General features: G+C 49.6%; 8 protein-coding genes across 8 annotated transcripts, besides 6 other annotated features; all 8 read left to right on the top strand.

The window, feature by feature from the left end:
• Window position 1: 1 nt before the first annotated feature.
• Window positions 2-44: a microsatellite.
• Window positions 45-189: 145 nt separating this feature from the next.
• Window positions 190-1,401, top strand: TraAM80_00567 (uncharacterized protein; the record flags this gene model as incomplete). Its single annotated transcript, XM_029377640.1, has 1 exon — window positions 190-1,401. One exon carries the CDS (start codon window positions 190-192, stop codon window positions 1,399-1,401), a length of 1,212 nt encoding a protein of 403 aa, XP_029242507.1.
• A 255-nt stretch (window positions 1,402-1,656) lies between these two features.
• Window positions 1,657-2,283, top strand: TraAM80_00566 (uncharacterized protein; the record flags this gene model as incomplete). Its single annotated transcript, XM_029377639.1, has 1 exon — window positions 1,657-2,283. One exon carries the CDS (start codon window positions 1,657-1,659, stop codon window positions 2,281-2,283), a length of 627 nt encoding a protein of 208 aa, XP_029242506.1.
• Window positions 2,284-2,565: 282 nt separating this feature from the next.
• Window positions 2,566-3,972, top strand: TraAM80_00565 (putative galactokinase-like protein; the record flags this gene model as incomplete). Its single annotated transcript, XM_029377638.1, has 1 exon — window positions 2,566-3,972. The coding sequence occupies one exon, from the start codon at window positions 2,566-2,568 to the stop codon at window positions 3,970-3,972; it is 1,407 nt and encodes a 468-aa protein (XP_029242505.1).
• An 8-nt stretch (window positions 3,973-3,980) lies between these two features.
• Window positions 3,981-4,022: a sequence feature (A-rich).
• A 678-nt stretch (window positions 4,023-4,700) lies between these two features.
• TraAM80_00564 (putative transporter) lies at window positions 4,701-5,990 on the top strand (the record flags this gene model as incomplete). The annotated part of the gene is made up of 1 exon (XM_029377637.1): window positions 4,701-5,990. One exon carries the CDS (start codon window positions 4,701-4,703, stop codon window positions 5,988-5,990), a length of 1,290 nt encoding a protein of 429 aa, XP_029242504.1.
• A 142-nt stretch (window positions 5,991-6,132) lies between these two features.
• Window positions 6,133-6,157: a microsatellite.
• Window positions 6,158-6,750: 593 nt separating this feature from the next.
• Window positions 6,751-7,659, top strand: TraAM80_00563 (syntaxin; the record flags this gene model as incomplete). Its single annotated transcript, XM_029377636.1, has 1 exon — window positions 6,751-7,659. The coding sequence occupies one exon, from the start codon at window positions 6,751-6,753 to the stop codon at window positions 7,657-7,659; it is 909 nt and encodes a 302-aa protein (XP_029242503.1).
• Window positions 7,660-7,748: 89 nt separating this feature from the next.
• Window positions 7,749-7,774: a microsatellite.
• Window positions 7,775-7,829: 55 nt separating this feature from the next.
• Window positions 7,830-7,873: a microsatellite.
• A 353-nt stretch (window positions 7,874-8,226) lies between these two features.
• TraAM80_00562 (uncharacterized protein) lies at window positions 8,227-9,495 on the top strand (the record flags this gene model as incomplete). Its single annotated transcript, XM_029377635.1, has 1 exon — window positions 8,227-9,495. The coding sequence occupies one exon, from the start codon at window positions 8,227-8,229 to the stop codon at window positions 9,493-9,495; it is 1,269 nt and encodes a 422-aa protein (XP_029242502.1).
• A 171-nt stretch (window positions 9,496-9,666) lies between these two features.
• Window positions 9,667-9,725: a microsatellite.
• A 460-nt stretch (window positions 9,726-10,185) lies between these two features.
• On the top strand, window positions 10,186-10,575 carry TraAM80_00561 (uncharacterized protein; the record flags this gene model as incomplete). Its single annotated transcript, XM_029377634.1, has 1 exon — window positions 10,186-10,575. The coding sequence occupies one exon, from the start codon at window positions 10,186-10,188 to the stop codon at window positions 10,573-10,575; it is 390 nt and encodes a 129-aa protein (XP_029242501.1).
• A 93-nt stretch (window positions 10,576-10,668) lies between these two features.
• Window positions 10,669-14,412, top strand: TraAM80_00560 (uncharacterized protein; the record flags this gene model as incomplete). The annotated part of the gene is made up of 1 exon (XM_029377633.1): window positions 10,669-14,412. The coding sequence occupies one exon, from the start codon at window positions 10,669-10,671 to the stop codon at window positions 14,410-14,412; it is 3,744 nt and encodes a 1,247-aa protein (XP_029242500.1).
• Window positions 14,413-14,500: the final 88 nt, after the last annotated feature.

The raw sequence follows: 14,500 nt of genomic DNA, 5'->3' as shown, positions 1-14,500 counted from the left end.
GTATATATATATATATATATATATATATATATATATATATATATTATTCATGATTGACAGATTGTTTTTTCTGCGTCTTCTCCTACTTCTTTTATGTTGTTGTTGTTTTCTCCGCTTGAGTTTTTTTTTTTTTTTTGTCAATGCTTATACGTGTATGGCTTAACAGGCGATAAGGGCACGCAGTACCCCATGGAGGGCATGGGTCGGGTGGAGAGCGTTGCGGAGCAGGGGCACCTCTTTCACTTCGTGGTGGATGACGTTTCCCCTGATGTCCCTGATACAACACGCGCACGGCACTACTACGTTGTGTCTAGGGACCGCTCACGCGTCCGTGCCTACTTCTACCTGCTTCTAAGCCTCTGTGAGCTGAGTGATTGTGCCAGGCTGAGCCACTGGTTGGCACTTTACAGTCGACTCTTTGGTGCCATTTCCTCCGAACGCTTTTTAGAAATGATTCTTGACACCGCAAAAACATGCGTCTATCAATACGTCTTCTTTGTCGATGAGTATGTCGCTCAGTTGGCGTTAAACACATTGACAATAAACTCCTCCTCCACTCTGTGCGAGCGAAACGGCGGGGAGTCACGGAATCATTTGTTTCAGACTCCAAAAAGTGCAGGGACGGTAGAACTCATAGAGCCCCTTGCTGAAGTTGATAGTCAGCATCACGTTGAGGCGGATTCGCTGCATAAATGCGCGGCCTCAAGTATGTCGTTGGCAGAACACACGATGCTGGAGAGTCGATCACGGGAGGTGCAACTACTTCTGCAGCAGGAGCGAAATCAACGCGAGATAGAGCTGGCAGCGTTGCGTGAGGCGATGACTGAGATGAAGCAGAAACTGGTTAGGCAGGAACAGGAGCATCAGAAACGACTTCGTCATCATTTTGTTGAGCACCAGGGCGAACTGCATCGGTTAGAGGATGAGAAAGAATACCGCGAGGCACAAGTCTACCGTACCCAAGGCGCAATGCTGCGGGAGCAGGAGTGTCTCATCCAGCAGTTGTCAGAGGAGAACGTCTCCTTACAGCAGCGGCACCACGAGTCAAGCATAGAGGCAGAGCGCTGGCGCATGAAATGCCAAGAGCTTAGGCATATATTAAACAACACGGTGAAGACAGCGTTGTCTCCGTTAAACACCGTCAGTCGGGAACAATACAACGACCTTGAGAGGCGGCATCAGCTTCTTCACAAGGAATTTGACGAGTTATCGTTGGAAAGGTCGGAGGTGGAACAGCTGCTACGACAAACACGGCAGGAATTGCACCAACGCCGCGCTGAACGGGACAGCGCGGTACAAGTGTTGGATGTATTGCAGAAGGGTCTCGACTACGTCGGTCGCAAGTTACCGCTTGTGTGTGAGGTGCCCGCCACATATGTCACCCAAAACTTTACACGTTAGCGGGAGAGAAATGGAGGATGAAAAGGGTGGAGATGCGATGTACGGTATGAGGGCGGAAACGTTGGGAAATCAAAAAGTAAGCAAGAGGAGTGGGTGTGCGTTTTTCCCCTCACTTTTCCTCGCAAACGCATTTGGGCGTCTTCCCCTGTTGTACGTGTGAATCAGCACTGAGTGCTGCACATAACCATATACACGCAATGTGTGTTATTTGCTTTGTCTCTTGCTTCTTCACACACCTACTACAAGGCATCAAAAATGGTTGAGTTCGGAACGCAGACACCCGACAGTCAAAAAGGAGCACAACTTCGCATTCAATATGGGGGCTTGTCCTTTCGTATGGGTTTGCTTGCGTTAGCTGTGAATGTGCTCTGTATCCTCAACGGCTGTTCGTACTACTTGTACTGGCGCCCGCACTTTCTACACGTCCACTCTCCACCAGCCGCGCTCTACACGACTGCGGCTGGGGTGTTTTTCCTCTTTGTCATGACGCAACTCATCGTTCAGTTGGCACTTCGCACAATGATCAACCATGCCAGCTTTACGGAGCGGGAGCGGCAAATTAGATGCTGTTATATTATCTTTGTTGTTGCATTGGCGCCAGCAACCGTAGGACAAATGTTACTCTTCGCACGTGGATGGTTTGACAAATCCAAACCGTACACCGCGTTATTTGTTGTTACGGCATATTTGAATATTATTTCTGGCCTCTGTTCGCTGTCGTACTTGTGGACCTCTACCTGTGTTAACTGGATTCATATGAGTGTGGCCCATGCCGCGTTGGAAAAGCGAGCAGAGCAGAAAAGGGGTTGGGACAAGCAGATTGCATATATTGTCAGTACACTAAAAATGCCAGTTTCCTCATTGCCGTTGGACTCGCACTGACCGCCGGTAGAAGCGCGGATGTGGTGTTGTGAGGCGTGTCGTGAGACTGAGTGTGGCTCCGCTACTTGCCCCCATACGCGCGTGTCATTCCATTTGTAGCATTACGATGAGGTATGTGGGATGTGGTTGTTTTGACGGTGTCCCTCAATTGAGTACCTGCAGTTTTGTGGGCGGCTGGGGCTGCACCTCTTCCTTTTCCGCTGCTTCATTTCCTTGTTGTTCTTCTTACTGTCTCAAGTAAGTCAGCACATCTATTTTTATTACCTACCACACTACTCAGACATGTACCCAACCAGCTATACAGATAAGCGCCTCGACAGGACCTTGGCGCAGATGAGACCACTCTTCATGAAGGCCTTTGGAGTGCAAGGTAAAGACGATGTGGAGTGGGTTCTCTTTACCTTTGCCCCTGGGCGCGTCAACTTCATTGGCGAACACGTTGACTACATGGGCGGGTACGTATGCCCCGCTGCAGTGGGGGACGGCTGCCACATTCTTGTGGGCCGCGTGAAGCATTTCACCGACAACAAGTTGCGCTTTGCCACGACTCTCGGTGAGTACTTCGAGCTCGACAAACTCGGCGCGTCGCAACACGACAAGGCGTGGACCACCTTTGTCCGTGGTGCAGTCTCGATTCGCCTCCCCCATCACGGTGTAAAGCTTGGCGCCAAACCTCTGAAGGGGCTCTGCATGATGATTCTTGGAACGCTCGAGATGGGAGCTGGTATGAGCGCGTCCGCCTCTCTCGATATCGCACTGCTTAATGCGCTGAGCACGACGATCACCGGTCGCTACAAGAACCCCCGCCTGACGCCCGGGCGGCGGTATGCCTTCCTCCACCGCGAGTCGCCTCACAATATGATTGAGCTTGTGAAGCAGGGCCGCCGCATTGAGAACGAGTTCTGCGGTGCGAACGTTGGCATCATGGATCAGTTTGTTTCCGCCTTTGCCGTTGCAAACAAGTTTCTGGTGCTTGACTGCATGGCACTGACGTACAGGTTGTGTGACATCACACCAGTGACGGGCAATGACGCCTGCTTCCTTCTTATTGACTCCATGGTGAAGCACGAGCTGACGGGGAAAACGGCTGGGGCGTACAATACCGTGCGCAGTGACCAGGAACATGCACAGGAGAAGATTTCAAAGCACGTCTTGGGCGGAAAGCCGTTCACGTTTACCGAGCTTGTGCGTGAGCCACGCAACTACACCGCTGATGGCGACGCTGTTGGTTTCATCAAGTCGTGCCGGAAGTACCTTTCCCCCAGTGAATTTGACCGCAGTTACTACAATGTGACTGAGCAGATCCGTACGCGTGACTTTATCGCCCTCACAAATACGAGCACCAGCCTGACACACGAGGAGCGGTTCAGGGCGGCAGGCCGCATCCTTAACGAGGCACACGAAGGCATGAAGACGCTCATGAAGATCACGACAGAGGAACTGGACTTAATTCAGGAGACCATCAACCAGGATCCCGGCGTTGCGGGTGGGCGCATGATGGGAGGCGGATTTGGCGGCTGCATCATCCTGCTGCTCAAAAAGAATGCCGTGGACGGCGTCGTGCGCAACGTTCGTGGAAAGTTCAAAGCGCGCTTCAACTTGGAGAACAAGGTCTACCCCGTGGTGATGGGTGACGGCGCCATAGTGGTGTCGTTGGCCATCGACAAAAAGAATGGTAGCAACCTGTAAGTCCATAATTTTTTTTTCTTTTTTTAGGTTATCTTATTTTTCTTCTTCTTCCGTGAAGCTTGGTGACTTAATCTGAAAACGGACAGACCAGCTAAATAGATTGACTTTTTTTTCTTTTCTTTGTTTCGTTTGTCTCGCATGCTTGTTTGGTTCTTGTTTTGCGTTTTTGGTGAGTGGGATTATTATTTAAAATACAATGTTGGTGGGGCAGCGCGCTTGTAGACTCAAACCCTGCGACCTTGCGACTTTTGAATATACCACCTGTTTTTCGTGTGAGAGAGTCACGGAACGACGGGTTGATGGGTGTATGAGTGTTTTCGTAAGGCCCACCTGGGTCGAGGTTTCAAGCGAGAAGGCCCAAAGCGTAGCTTGTGTGCGTCTGTGGTGTGTTTTGTGTATGAAGTGAGATTCCTGGGAAGGAGGTATTTTCTGTATCTAAGGTGTTACTTCGTCTCAGCTACGTCAACAATATCAAAACGAATTTTTTTTTTTTTCGCTTACTTTTCCTAACTTATCTTTACTTTAGAAGATTATTATTATTTTTTTCTTTGTGTTTCTGAGAGAATTGCATGCCGCAGTCGCGCGTCTTTGTGGGCGGCTGCTGAAAGTGTGGGTTTGTGAGCGAGCACCCATTGTTGACAGTTGTGTGATACGTGTGCTTTAAGTTGGCATTTTTTTTTCTCTTTGTGAGTCTCTTTTCCGTTTCTTGCCTTAGCTATTACGCGGTGATGGATAGTTCGCCCCGAGAGAGCCGTCTTTTCGTGTTTGAGTTGTGCTCTATTTGGGGGTGTGTCATTGGTTCTTGGGCCGTGTTGCAGGTTGCTACACCTCTCGTTCTGAAGGACATTGTTGGAAAGACTGAAGCGCCCACATGGCAGGGTATCTTTACAGCCACAACGGCAGTGAGTGGAGTGGTTCTTTGCGGTCTCACCGGTCACTTCTCGGATCGTATGGGTCGTCTTCAGTTTCTGACCCCGTGGATGGTTTTCTTTTTTGTCACGACAGTTCTTGTTGTGCTCAGCGATATTCATGGCTCAATTTACATGTTGTGGGTGGCTCGAGTTGCCGCGATTTCAGTCCCTTCGACAATATTACATGCCTTTTTCTCTGACTACATGAAGGGTAACGCGTTGTTGGAATCATTTGGTTACCTTGGGGCAACGTTTAGTACGTCGATGATCACCTCCTCCTTTCTGTGTGGGGTGATTAGTTGGTATTATTCACGTGTCGCCGCGTTGACTTTTGGCTCGTGTCTAGCATGCATTGGCATGCTGCTCACCTTTGCGGTAAAGGTTCCCATTCGACCGCTAGATGCTTCGTCCACGGCGGAGGTCAAAACGGAGACAACTCCTTTGTTTGCTTCGGCTAGTAGTTTGGCGTGTAGTATGTCTACGATCTACAAGGATACGCTGTTGAGGAATCTTATTTGTTCCCTTGCGCTTCTGCGGGTTGGTAATGTTACTACCCAAATGATGCTTGTGCTCTTTGTGGATTTTCGCCTCGGTTGGGGATTACCCGAGATGAGTATCATGGTTTCTGTCTCCGCCATGTTTTCCGTGCTGTGTCAAATCGTTGGTGTCAGGTTTGTGATTTCAAGCGATATTGTATTGCCGGTGCTTTTTATTGTCTTGGCGATGATTCCTCTTCTGACGGCGTCCTACGCCATGGCGGTGACAGGTCCTCAGATGTACCTGGTGTCTATTTTGGGATCAATGGCATCAATTGCCCCAACAATCTTTAGCGCGAAGATCACGGCAATTGCTTCGGAAGATGGTGTGGCAGGCTTAGTGCTGGGATGTGTGGGAACCCTGCAGAATGTACTGGAAGTTTTTGTGGCTCTCACTATGGGAAAACTTCTATCGTGGTCCCTCGAGAATCAGCCCCGCACGAGCATACTGAGTGGTCTTCCGTTTATTGTTAATGGGGTGTTTCTAAGCGTTGTGGTGGTGATTGTGCTCTACACCCACAAACGTTACGGCTCCGGGAGGACCTCTTGGGTTGAGGCTGCACACCCTTAATGAGATCTTGACCACGAATGGTCATTTGCGGTGGAGATGTTACAAATTTGCGTTTTAGTTGGGGTGGTGCGGGCTTGAATAGGAGACATGTAGAGACATATTAGATGCATGTGAATGTGAATTAATACATACATGTATACTTTATATATATATATATATATATATATTTATGAAAACGCAAGGGTGGTGTTTTGTTTTGTCTTTTTACTGGCCGTGTAGGTGCCGCCGTGTTTTCTTTATTACAAGCGAGTGTCATATCTTGGGCACCGATTCCAAGATGACTACTGTCCTTACATTTGTGTATTTGCACAGCTGTACCCATGAATGAGGAGCGTATTATTCTACATTTTTGTTTTAAAACAAAAAAAAAATGTCTTCTGCTTGTCGTCTACTACTATCTTTCTATTTGCCAAAGGCAATAGCTACCTCTCTCCAACAGGGCAGATCTTGTTTTGTCTTTTTTGTTCACCCTTGCTTTGTTCTGTGTGTGGGTGGGTAGAACCCTGACTGTATCGAGCTTCACATACTATGAACTGCTAGGGCATGATGCAAACACATTGATGATGGCAATGATGGTCTCCTTTTGGAGGGGGATAACAGTTTTTTTTTTTTTTAGTCTCTTTTTATCATTGTTATTGTTGCTTTTGCTTGGCTTCCTTTTACTCCATTGGGGCAATAAACATACTCTCACATATCCATAGAAATAAATAGAGAAGGGGGGGGGCGCTTATTTTACGTTTATCACGTGCGTGGTTTTGCGATGGCATCACGTGATCGCACCGGCGAGTTTCTACAGTATCGTAGCGTGCGGCCACGGCACCCCGACGCGCAGCGGCTGCTTGAGGAGGAGGAGCAGCTGTACAGCACCTATGTCACCCCGCTTTGGGTGGAGAAGATGGATGACGTCCGCGCCATAGAAAGGAAGATTCAGGAGCAGATGGAAGTCCTTGAGGGCCTGCGGCGCAATCACCTCAAGATTGAATTCAGCTCAAGCCGGGACGAGGGTCAAGAGGAGCTTCGAATTGAGCGGGCACAGGACGTCATTGATAGCCTCTTCAAGCAGTGTGAGAAGGTCGTGAACGAGCTGGAAACCTCCTACATGCGTGACCTTCCGGATAGCGGCACAGATGTGGAGCTGAGTATTCTTCGCAACGTAAAAATGTGCCTCGTCAATGAGATTAACAACATCAGCAAAGTATACCGTGAGCGACAACGTCGTTATATGATGGACGTGAAAAAGCAGCAGGCAGTGGCTCAACGTTGGGCGGGTGGCGAGCATCAGCGCGTCATTGAACAACAGCTGGAGGCGGACGCTGTGGTGGATCAGTATCTTCAGAAGGGCATGACACAAGAGCAGGTAGAGACTATTTTGCTGAATCACCATATGGTGGATGAACGCGTGAAGGAGTTTGACAGGATATACGCATCAATCAAGTCCTTGCATGACATGTTTAAAGACATGAACACCCTTGTCATTGAGCAGGGTGCTGTAATTGATCGCATAGACTACAATATGACAGTGGCACACACACGTGTTCAAAAGGCTAGGGCAGAACTGCAAAAAGCGGCTGAATACCAACAAGCAGGGGGTTTCAAAATTTGTGTGTTATTTCTAGTCGTTCTTATCATTGGGCTGTTGCTTGCCCTGCTCGTGAAGGCGATGGTTTGATGCTGGAACAATGAGCAGGAAAAGGTGCGAACGAAACAGGAAAGAGCAGCCCGTTGTTCATGGTTGCTTTGACTCTCTCTCTCTCTCTATGTGTGTGTGTGTGTGTATCTGTGTGGCGCACAGACAGTATTGTGTCACGCATCCCTTCTGCGTGAACTGATGCCAGCATTAGAATAAAAGAAACAATGACGAAGGCAGGAAGCAAAAAGAAAAAGGGAAGGAAGTGAACGTCCCACGAGTAGTTTGCATTTATTTCGTCATTTTTGTGTCTTGACGTTCTTCTTTATCGCACCTCTCTCTCTCTCTCTGGAAGTGGTGTGGCTTCCTCTTTGTGCTCTGTCATTCGATTCTTTCTGTTGCCTCTCTGTTTTCTGTTTGGGTGCACTTCCCTGCATCTCCTCTACAACGGGTCGTCATCTCGTGGTTGGGGGAAGGACGTGGTGCCGCACCGCCGTCGCCGTCACAGCCTTGTAAAAGCCCTTCGCTTTTTTGAGGCCGTGATTGAGATGCACTGAAGGCGCTTCCAAGCAAAAAGAGAAGTGACACGCCACCATGCCACACTCAGGTATGAACTATCTTTCCCTGTACAGGTCGCTGTTGAAGCGAATTCACGCAGCCCATCGCCATCCGCACCATCTGCAGGATATCCGCTTTATTCTCTCCTACCCGCCTGTGGACGCCAACTCCTGCACTTCCAAGACGTCTTGTGAGAGATGCGATTTCAATCAGCAGCAGCAACAGCGCGCGGGCCCGTCTCAGATTGTCCGGGCCTGCTGTGAAGATCTTCGCTGTGCGTTGCTGCCATCTACAGGAGTCGAAGATGCCTTGTTGACGTCCCCGGCTTTGTCTCCTGTTGCGCAACAGTTTATTAACCTGCGTGAGTTGGTGTGGCTCAAGACGAGGCTGGAAAAAATTGTCAGCGACTCAACCCAAAAAATAGTGAGGGAGGCAGAAATGGTGGCATCTGAACTCAGCGAAAATGACTTCCTCGACGACGCAGTTTTTGACGAGAAGGACCCCACCAAAAACTTGGAGACAGACGATGCGTTGATGCCTCACAGTGACAGCGAAGGAGACGAGCGGGCCACTGGCGTGGCCTCAGCAGCGGAACTTGGACTTAGAAGGGAAATGTTTGTACTGCGACATCTTGCCCCTTTTCCCCTGGCAAAACACTACTTGAGTTCCTTCAACATGGAGCCCCGCGCCGTATTGGCTGCGGCAACGAGCACTGAGCGGCTGATAGATTTTGCCCGGCGTCATATTCCGCGCCGTGTCGAGTGCCGCAACGCAGATCTCACTCTCACGGTGTCAGTGCGGCTGTTTGATGCCGCACTGCAGGGGAAGCTTCCGGAGCAGGGTTCTCCCTTCTCCCAGGCCTACCGTTGCTTCATGTTGCAGTTTGACTTGCAGCCGCATGATCCCGCAGCCCGAATAGAAGTGGTGAACTCATATTTTCTGCGGCTCGATGTCGCATCCTCTGAGCTTCTTGAGGACGTCGGCTACGTGCATGCGGCTCATGTGTGGACGCTGGTTCAGGAACCGTTTAGAGGAATTGGAAAATGCGGTGGTAGCAGTGGTAACGGAGATTGTAGTGACTCCCGCAACGCTGAGGCTGCCGCTGAGGAGGATTATCGTCACAATCAAAATGAGGGAGAGAATGAGGAGGTATTGTCGCGGTTTGAATTGAGTTTTGTGAACCCAGGTGATAATCCGATGGTGATGAAGGGGCAGTTGTACTACGTTTTGCGCATGGACAGTGACAAATCACCCACATGTGAGCTTCCCGTGCGTGTCATCTCCTTTGGGCATCTTCTTCTGTTTAATGGCAACGAATGAGGTGAGGATACTTTCTATGGAAAACACAAGGGAAAGGATTGGGGAGGCGGTGAACCTTGGAAGAGCAAAATACTCTCACATTTGTCTACAAACGCGTGCCATATTCATTGGAGGTTGATGGCCTCATATAAGTTGTAGTTGTGGCTATAAAACACGCTTATGTCATGCAATTATATATGTAATACATTATATGCATTATATGCATTATATATATATATATATATACATATTGTTGTTTTTCTACTCGTGCTGATTTCCTTCATTGTTACGAGAGGAGGTGTAAGTGCAATGATAATGCATCAGCCAACATAAAACGAAAAAAAAGGGGGAAAAAGGTGTCGCGCGATGCGTGGCTTATTCTGTTGTTTTTTCATGTGGGGAAAATCCTTTTATTAAACAGTAACGGTTTTTGTATTTGTCTTTGTACTTCTCGAGCAAATAACAACCGTTCTGATCGTCTCATGCGATGCCGTCAGACACGCCCATCTTCGACCAGGCAATATTTATCTTGATGATCACCCCTTATAACTACCGTTAGCTCAGTCAACGGCACGGGAGGCAGCATTCATGCAACTGCTGCTGCGTCTCCAGGATAGTGGGTGGCGCGGGAGACCATTCCATTGACGGGGAGGAGAGTGACCCTCTCACACACTCACACTACTTCAGGTTGTTCTACTGACACAATTGCCAATGGAAGATGTGGATTTCTATAATTGGGTGGAAATACAACAACGAAATCTTAATTTAACAAGTGCCGTGACACAAAAATATATGACGTTGCTGCACAGGAAAGAGGGGGATGCCAGCTTTCTGACACGTATCTTATCATTGAATAAGGGCGGTGGGGCGTTGCGGCAAGGAGAGCGGGATATTGACATCTATAAGCAAGACTGCTGCGAAACAATGGTATTTCTCTGGGATATGTGGCATCAACGTGGCACACTGTTCGTGATTGTTTGTACAGCATCGTTGCTGTGGTTCTGCGCACCCCACTTCTTCCATCTTTTGCTGTATGTCTCCGTGTGTATGTGTTTATGCAAGCTGCAGCGTCTGCCGTGTCAAGTAACGATGTGGTGTTGATGTTTGTTTGGTTGTTGTTGTTGTCATTATCTATCTTGTGTGTCATCAGCGTGCCTGTGTTGCCACTTTTTTTTTCCACACTCTGTTCAAAAGATGAAAGAAACAGTTGTTACTTTGGTGTCACAACCACCGTCGACATCGCTGCGATTCCACCGTTGCGTGTCGGTCCTTTGGCTCCCAATATCGCTCTGTTTGGAGTGTGCCTCGGAAACACGTGTGAGTGGTTTAGATAAAAATATCATTACCTGTGACCCCAGCAGGAGCAGCAGTAGCAGTGCTCCCGTAAAGGATGGAGGGCGGCATTCCTTAGATGCAGCAAGTGGATTTGAGCGACGTATGCTGCATGAGTTGTTGAAGAATCCTTTTGTGCCTGTACGCTCTCTTCGTGGTGTCTTTCCAGCCTCCACAGAGTACTACAGGGAGGATGCCTTAATTGAAATGCGGATCGACGTTGCCTCTGATGTCAGCTCAATTGCTGCCTCACCATGGGCTGAAATGGAGGCCCACAAAAGTGTCGCTGCTGTGATAGCAGTCCTCAACTGCCACGACCACGAGCCTTGTCAGGCCCTCGCGGCACTAAAATTGGTCTTTCAGCGATATTTTAAAGAGTGTACGTGTCGCTGTATAGTATTAGATCCTACAGCGGATGCGCAGGCGTCAATGTCACATCATATCTTTCTTCTCGCCCACGCCTCCACACCGGTGCAGGAGGTGGCACAGCACCTCCTGATGGAGATTGCCCTTCCCGTGGTGCAGCAGGCTAATGCCAGCATCATCTCTCTTACATCCTCAGTAGGCACGGTGTCACCTGCGACACAGCCCGCTTCTGAGGGTATTGACAAAGTGAGCGGTGGAGGTGATGAAGTTGTTAATGGCCGCATTGTGCACTCCCGTTTGGCAAAGAAAAAGGGAGATCTTCTCTTGCGTTTGGGTGCATTAGATGCCGCACTACTTGCCTATCACGAGTCGCTACCAGACGCGGATGCGATGTGGTGCTCCGCAACCCTAGAAGCCCTTGCGGCTTTGCGTTACTTGCAAAGACCCCCGATGCTAGATGTTACAACGGTAGTGGAGAATATTTTTTCGTCGCTCGAAAGTGACGAAACAGTGTGGAATGCGGAGATGAGTACTACACTGAAACAATTGGAGACCGTTGTGGAAAGTGTGCGAGCGGATCAGCGTAGGGCCACTTTGCTGCTTAAGCACAGCTTACCAGCCGCGCCACTGAACCGCAGACTCCTCAAAGAGGTGGAGGAACCTCTATCCATACAAATTGAAAACTTCCGGCGCCAGATTGCTATAATTCATCGTTATTTTAAGGGGGACAACAAAGAGGCGATGGGCACGCACGTTGAGGATGCTGGGAAGAACGCACGCGAGGCGTTTAAAGAGATTTTTAGGCTGAGTTTTATGGAATTGCAGCTTTATCTTCAGGAGGCCTTGCAGCAGATTCGTTCCATTACCACCGGGTCCCGGGCCGGTTTGAAGGAGCGAGAGGCGAACATCCACCTCAAGCGGACAGAGTTGCTTGCAGAAGAGGGAGATAAACGAAAGTTCCTGGAATCTCTGACTGTTCTGAAGGCATCGGCAAAGAACACACCGGAGTCGATGCAGCAAGACCTGCGGAAGCAGATCCCCTACCTGAGTTCCCTTTGTGGTTGCTGGCGGAAGGCCATATTTAACGTTGTCGAGGCTGCCGTATCGGAGCGACAGGCAAACGCTCATGGCGCCTCCATAGCATTACTGATGCGTGCCTGTAGGATGGCTGGCATTCCTCTTCCATTGATGGAGTTTCAAGATCAGGCGGCAGAGTGGAAGGAGGTTGCTGCGATAGAAATAAGAGGCTGTGATACTGTGAGCGGTGGTGTGGGAGAGGCAGGCTCTACGGCGCAGCGTGTCCATAAGGCTCAGGATGTACCACTACTGATGAAGCTTCTTGATGCGGTGACAGAAGCTGGCTTGGATAATGGCATTCAGAGTGTTGTTGCCTCTCTTCTTCTCTTTGAGTACTATCCTATTCTCCGTCGGGAGACACAAGAGCTGTTGTTGGAGATTCTGGAGCGAAGCAATGCGGCGATAGAGTCTCTCGTGGTGGTACCACCACCTCTGTTGCAAGGCATGGAGGTACTCCCGTTACCGCCCCACTTGGCGCCAAAAACGGCTCCCTTGAGTGGTGCCCAGTTTACCTTTATCGACACTGGACGGCTGAAGATGACGATGCTTACATTGAATGGAAACGTTTTACCACACGGACAGGTGGTGTGGGCTGTTGGAACAGTGGGTGAGGTGCAGTTGGTTTTACGAAATCCTTTTCGTCGTGATCTACAATTAACATCCATCGCCCTTCGTTGTCGTTCTGTGGAGACGCTAGATGATCTCGGGCGTATTGGTGATGGTACTGCAGGACATATGGTTGGGCCTCTTGCTCCATCGAGTTATCTAGTGACGGGTTTGATTTTGCCATCGATGTCGCAACGTCTCCTGCGTTTGCAGGTGGAACCGAATATGCGGGGTTATCTTGCGGTGGACGGCGTGGAGATTCGTCTCGGGAAGCTGCCTCTCTGCGCCACCTTTCTGATGCCCTCGCCAAATCCCATTATTATTCCTGTCCTGCAGCAGCTTCCCGACATTACGTGTACGCTGGGTGTCAATGAGGTTGAAATTTTTGGAGGTCAGACAATTCATTTTCCGCTCTATTTGACAAACTCCGGTGTAGTGACGATACACAAACTGCACCTCACAGCGCATGATGAGTCATGCCAGCTGGATTCATGCACTGGATGCAAGGAACGCGTGAACTCCACATCCCTCTACGTTACACTGGAGTCCGATGCCTTTCAGCAGAAGGGGACCTCGCGTTGCCTGGAACCTGGCGATACCCTGCTGGTGCACGTGACAATGATTGCCCCAGCCTGTAGTGATCATGTGGTGTTTCAACGCGTCGTGTTTCGCGCCACTATAGAGCTGTCATATGATGCACCAGAAGCTCCAGAAAATGTTCCCAGTGCTGTTCCTGTTTTTGCAGTCATTCCTCGCCGTCTGCAGGAAACATTTCTTCGGGTCTTTCAGGTCCCTAGTGTTTCTGTGACCTCGCTGAAGCTCTCGAGGGATCGGCGGTGCGTTGAAATTACGGTGAAGAACAAAAGCGAGTTATACACCATTGAAATTCTTTGTAGTCGACTCTTGTTCACCTCCATCCCTGACGCATTGATTGTGGCAGGTGCAGAATATCTCATTCCACCTATAGAAATTACAAAAATTCCAGCAAACGTACGTCAGCTTTTACTCCCGTGGGTGGTGCGAGAACTTCCCGAGTGCCGCGGTGAGCTCGCTTTGGACCTTTCAATCCTTGCAAATGTGTTGGTGAGCATGGAGCCCTTGGAGGATGCCGTGGTTCGTGTTATGTGTGTCTCGGGGGACGAGAGTGGTGGGGCCGCCTTCAAGGACCAGTGGCGAAGCGGACACGCCGTGACGAGTGAATTTCCGCTTAGATTTTCGGTGATGCAGCCTGTGACACTCCTTGTGCGGGTTAGTGCACCATGGAGGCAGGCGGTGCCGCTTCGTGTTCGCCTTTCCATGGAAAACCACCTGGATGCTGACGTTCTCAGTGGTCCTGTGGATACCACCAGCCTAGTCGGTGGCGGTACCAAAACAGTTGCTAGCCCTCGTCACAGCAGTGAAAAGAACGAGGAGGAGCACGACGATGGCAAAAGTTACGAGGAGTGCATTGAGTTCTTTCCCTTTAAGGTGGGGGAGCATGTCTTGACCATCACGCTTTCTGATCTCGACGGACGTGAGATTACGCACATGGTGAAGCTGCAGGTGGAGCATCTGTAGATGAAGGCAGGAAGGGTGGATGGATGGGGGCTGAGAGTCGTCCGGTGTGTGTGTGGAGAATTACAGGAGAAGAACGAAAATTTTTACG

This window comes from Trypanosoma rangeli (assembly GCF_003719475.1).
Source record: "Trypanosoma rangeli strain AM80 chromosome Unknown Tra_15.4_contig_00010, whole genome shotgun sequence".
Lineage (NCBI taxonomy): Eukaryota > Euglenozoa > Kinetoplastea > Trypanosomatida > Trypanosomatidae > Trypanosoma > Trypanosoma rangeli.
This window is presented reverse-complemented; position numbering and strand designations above follow the sequence as displayed.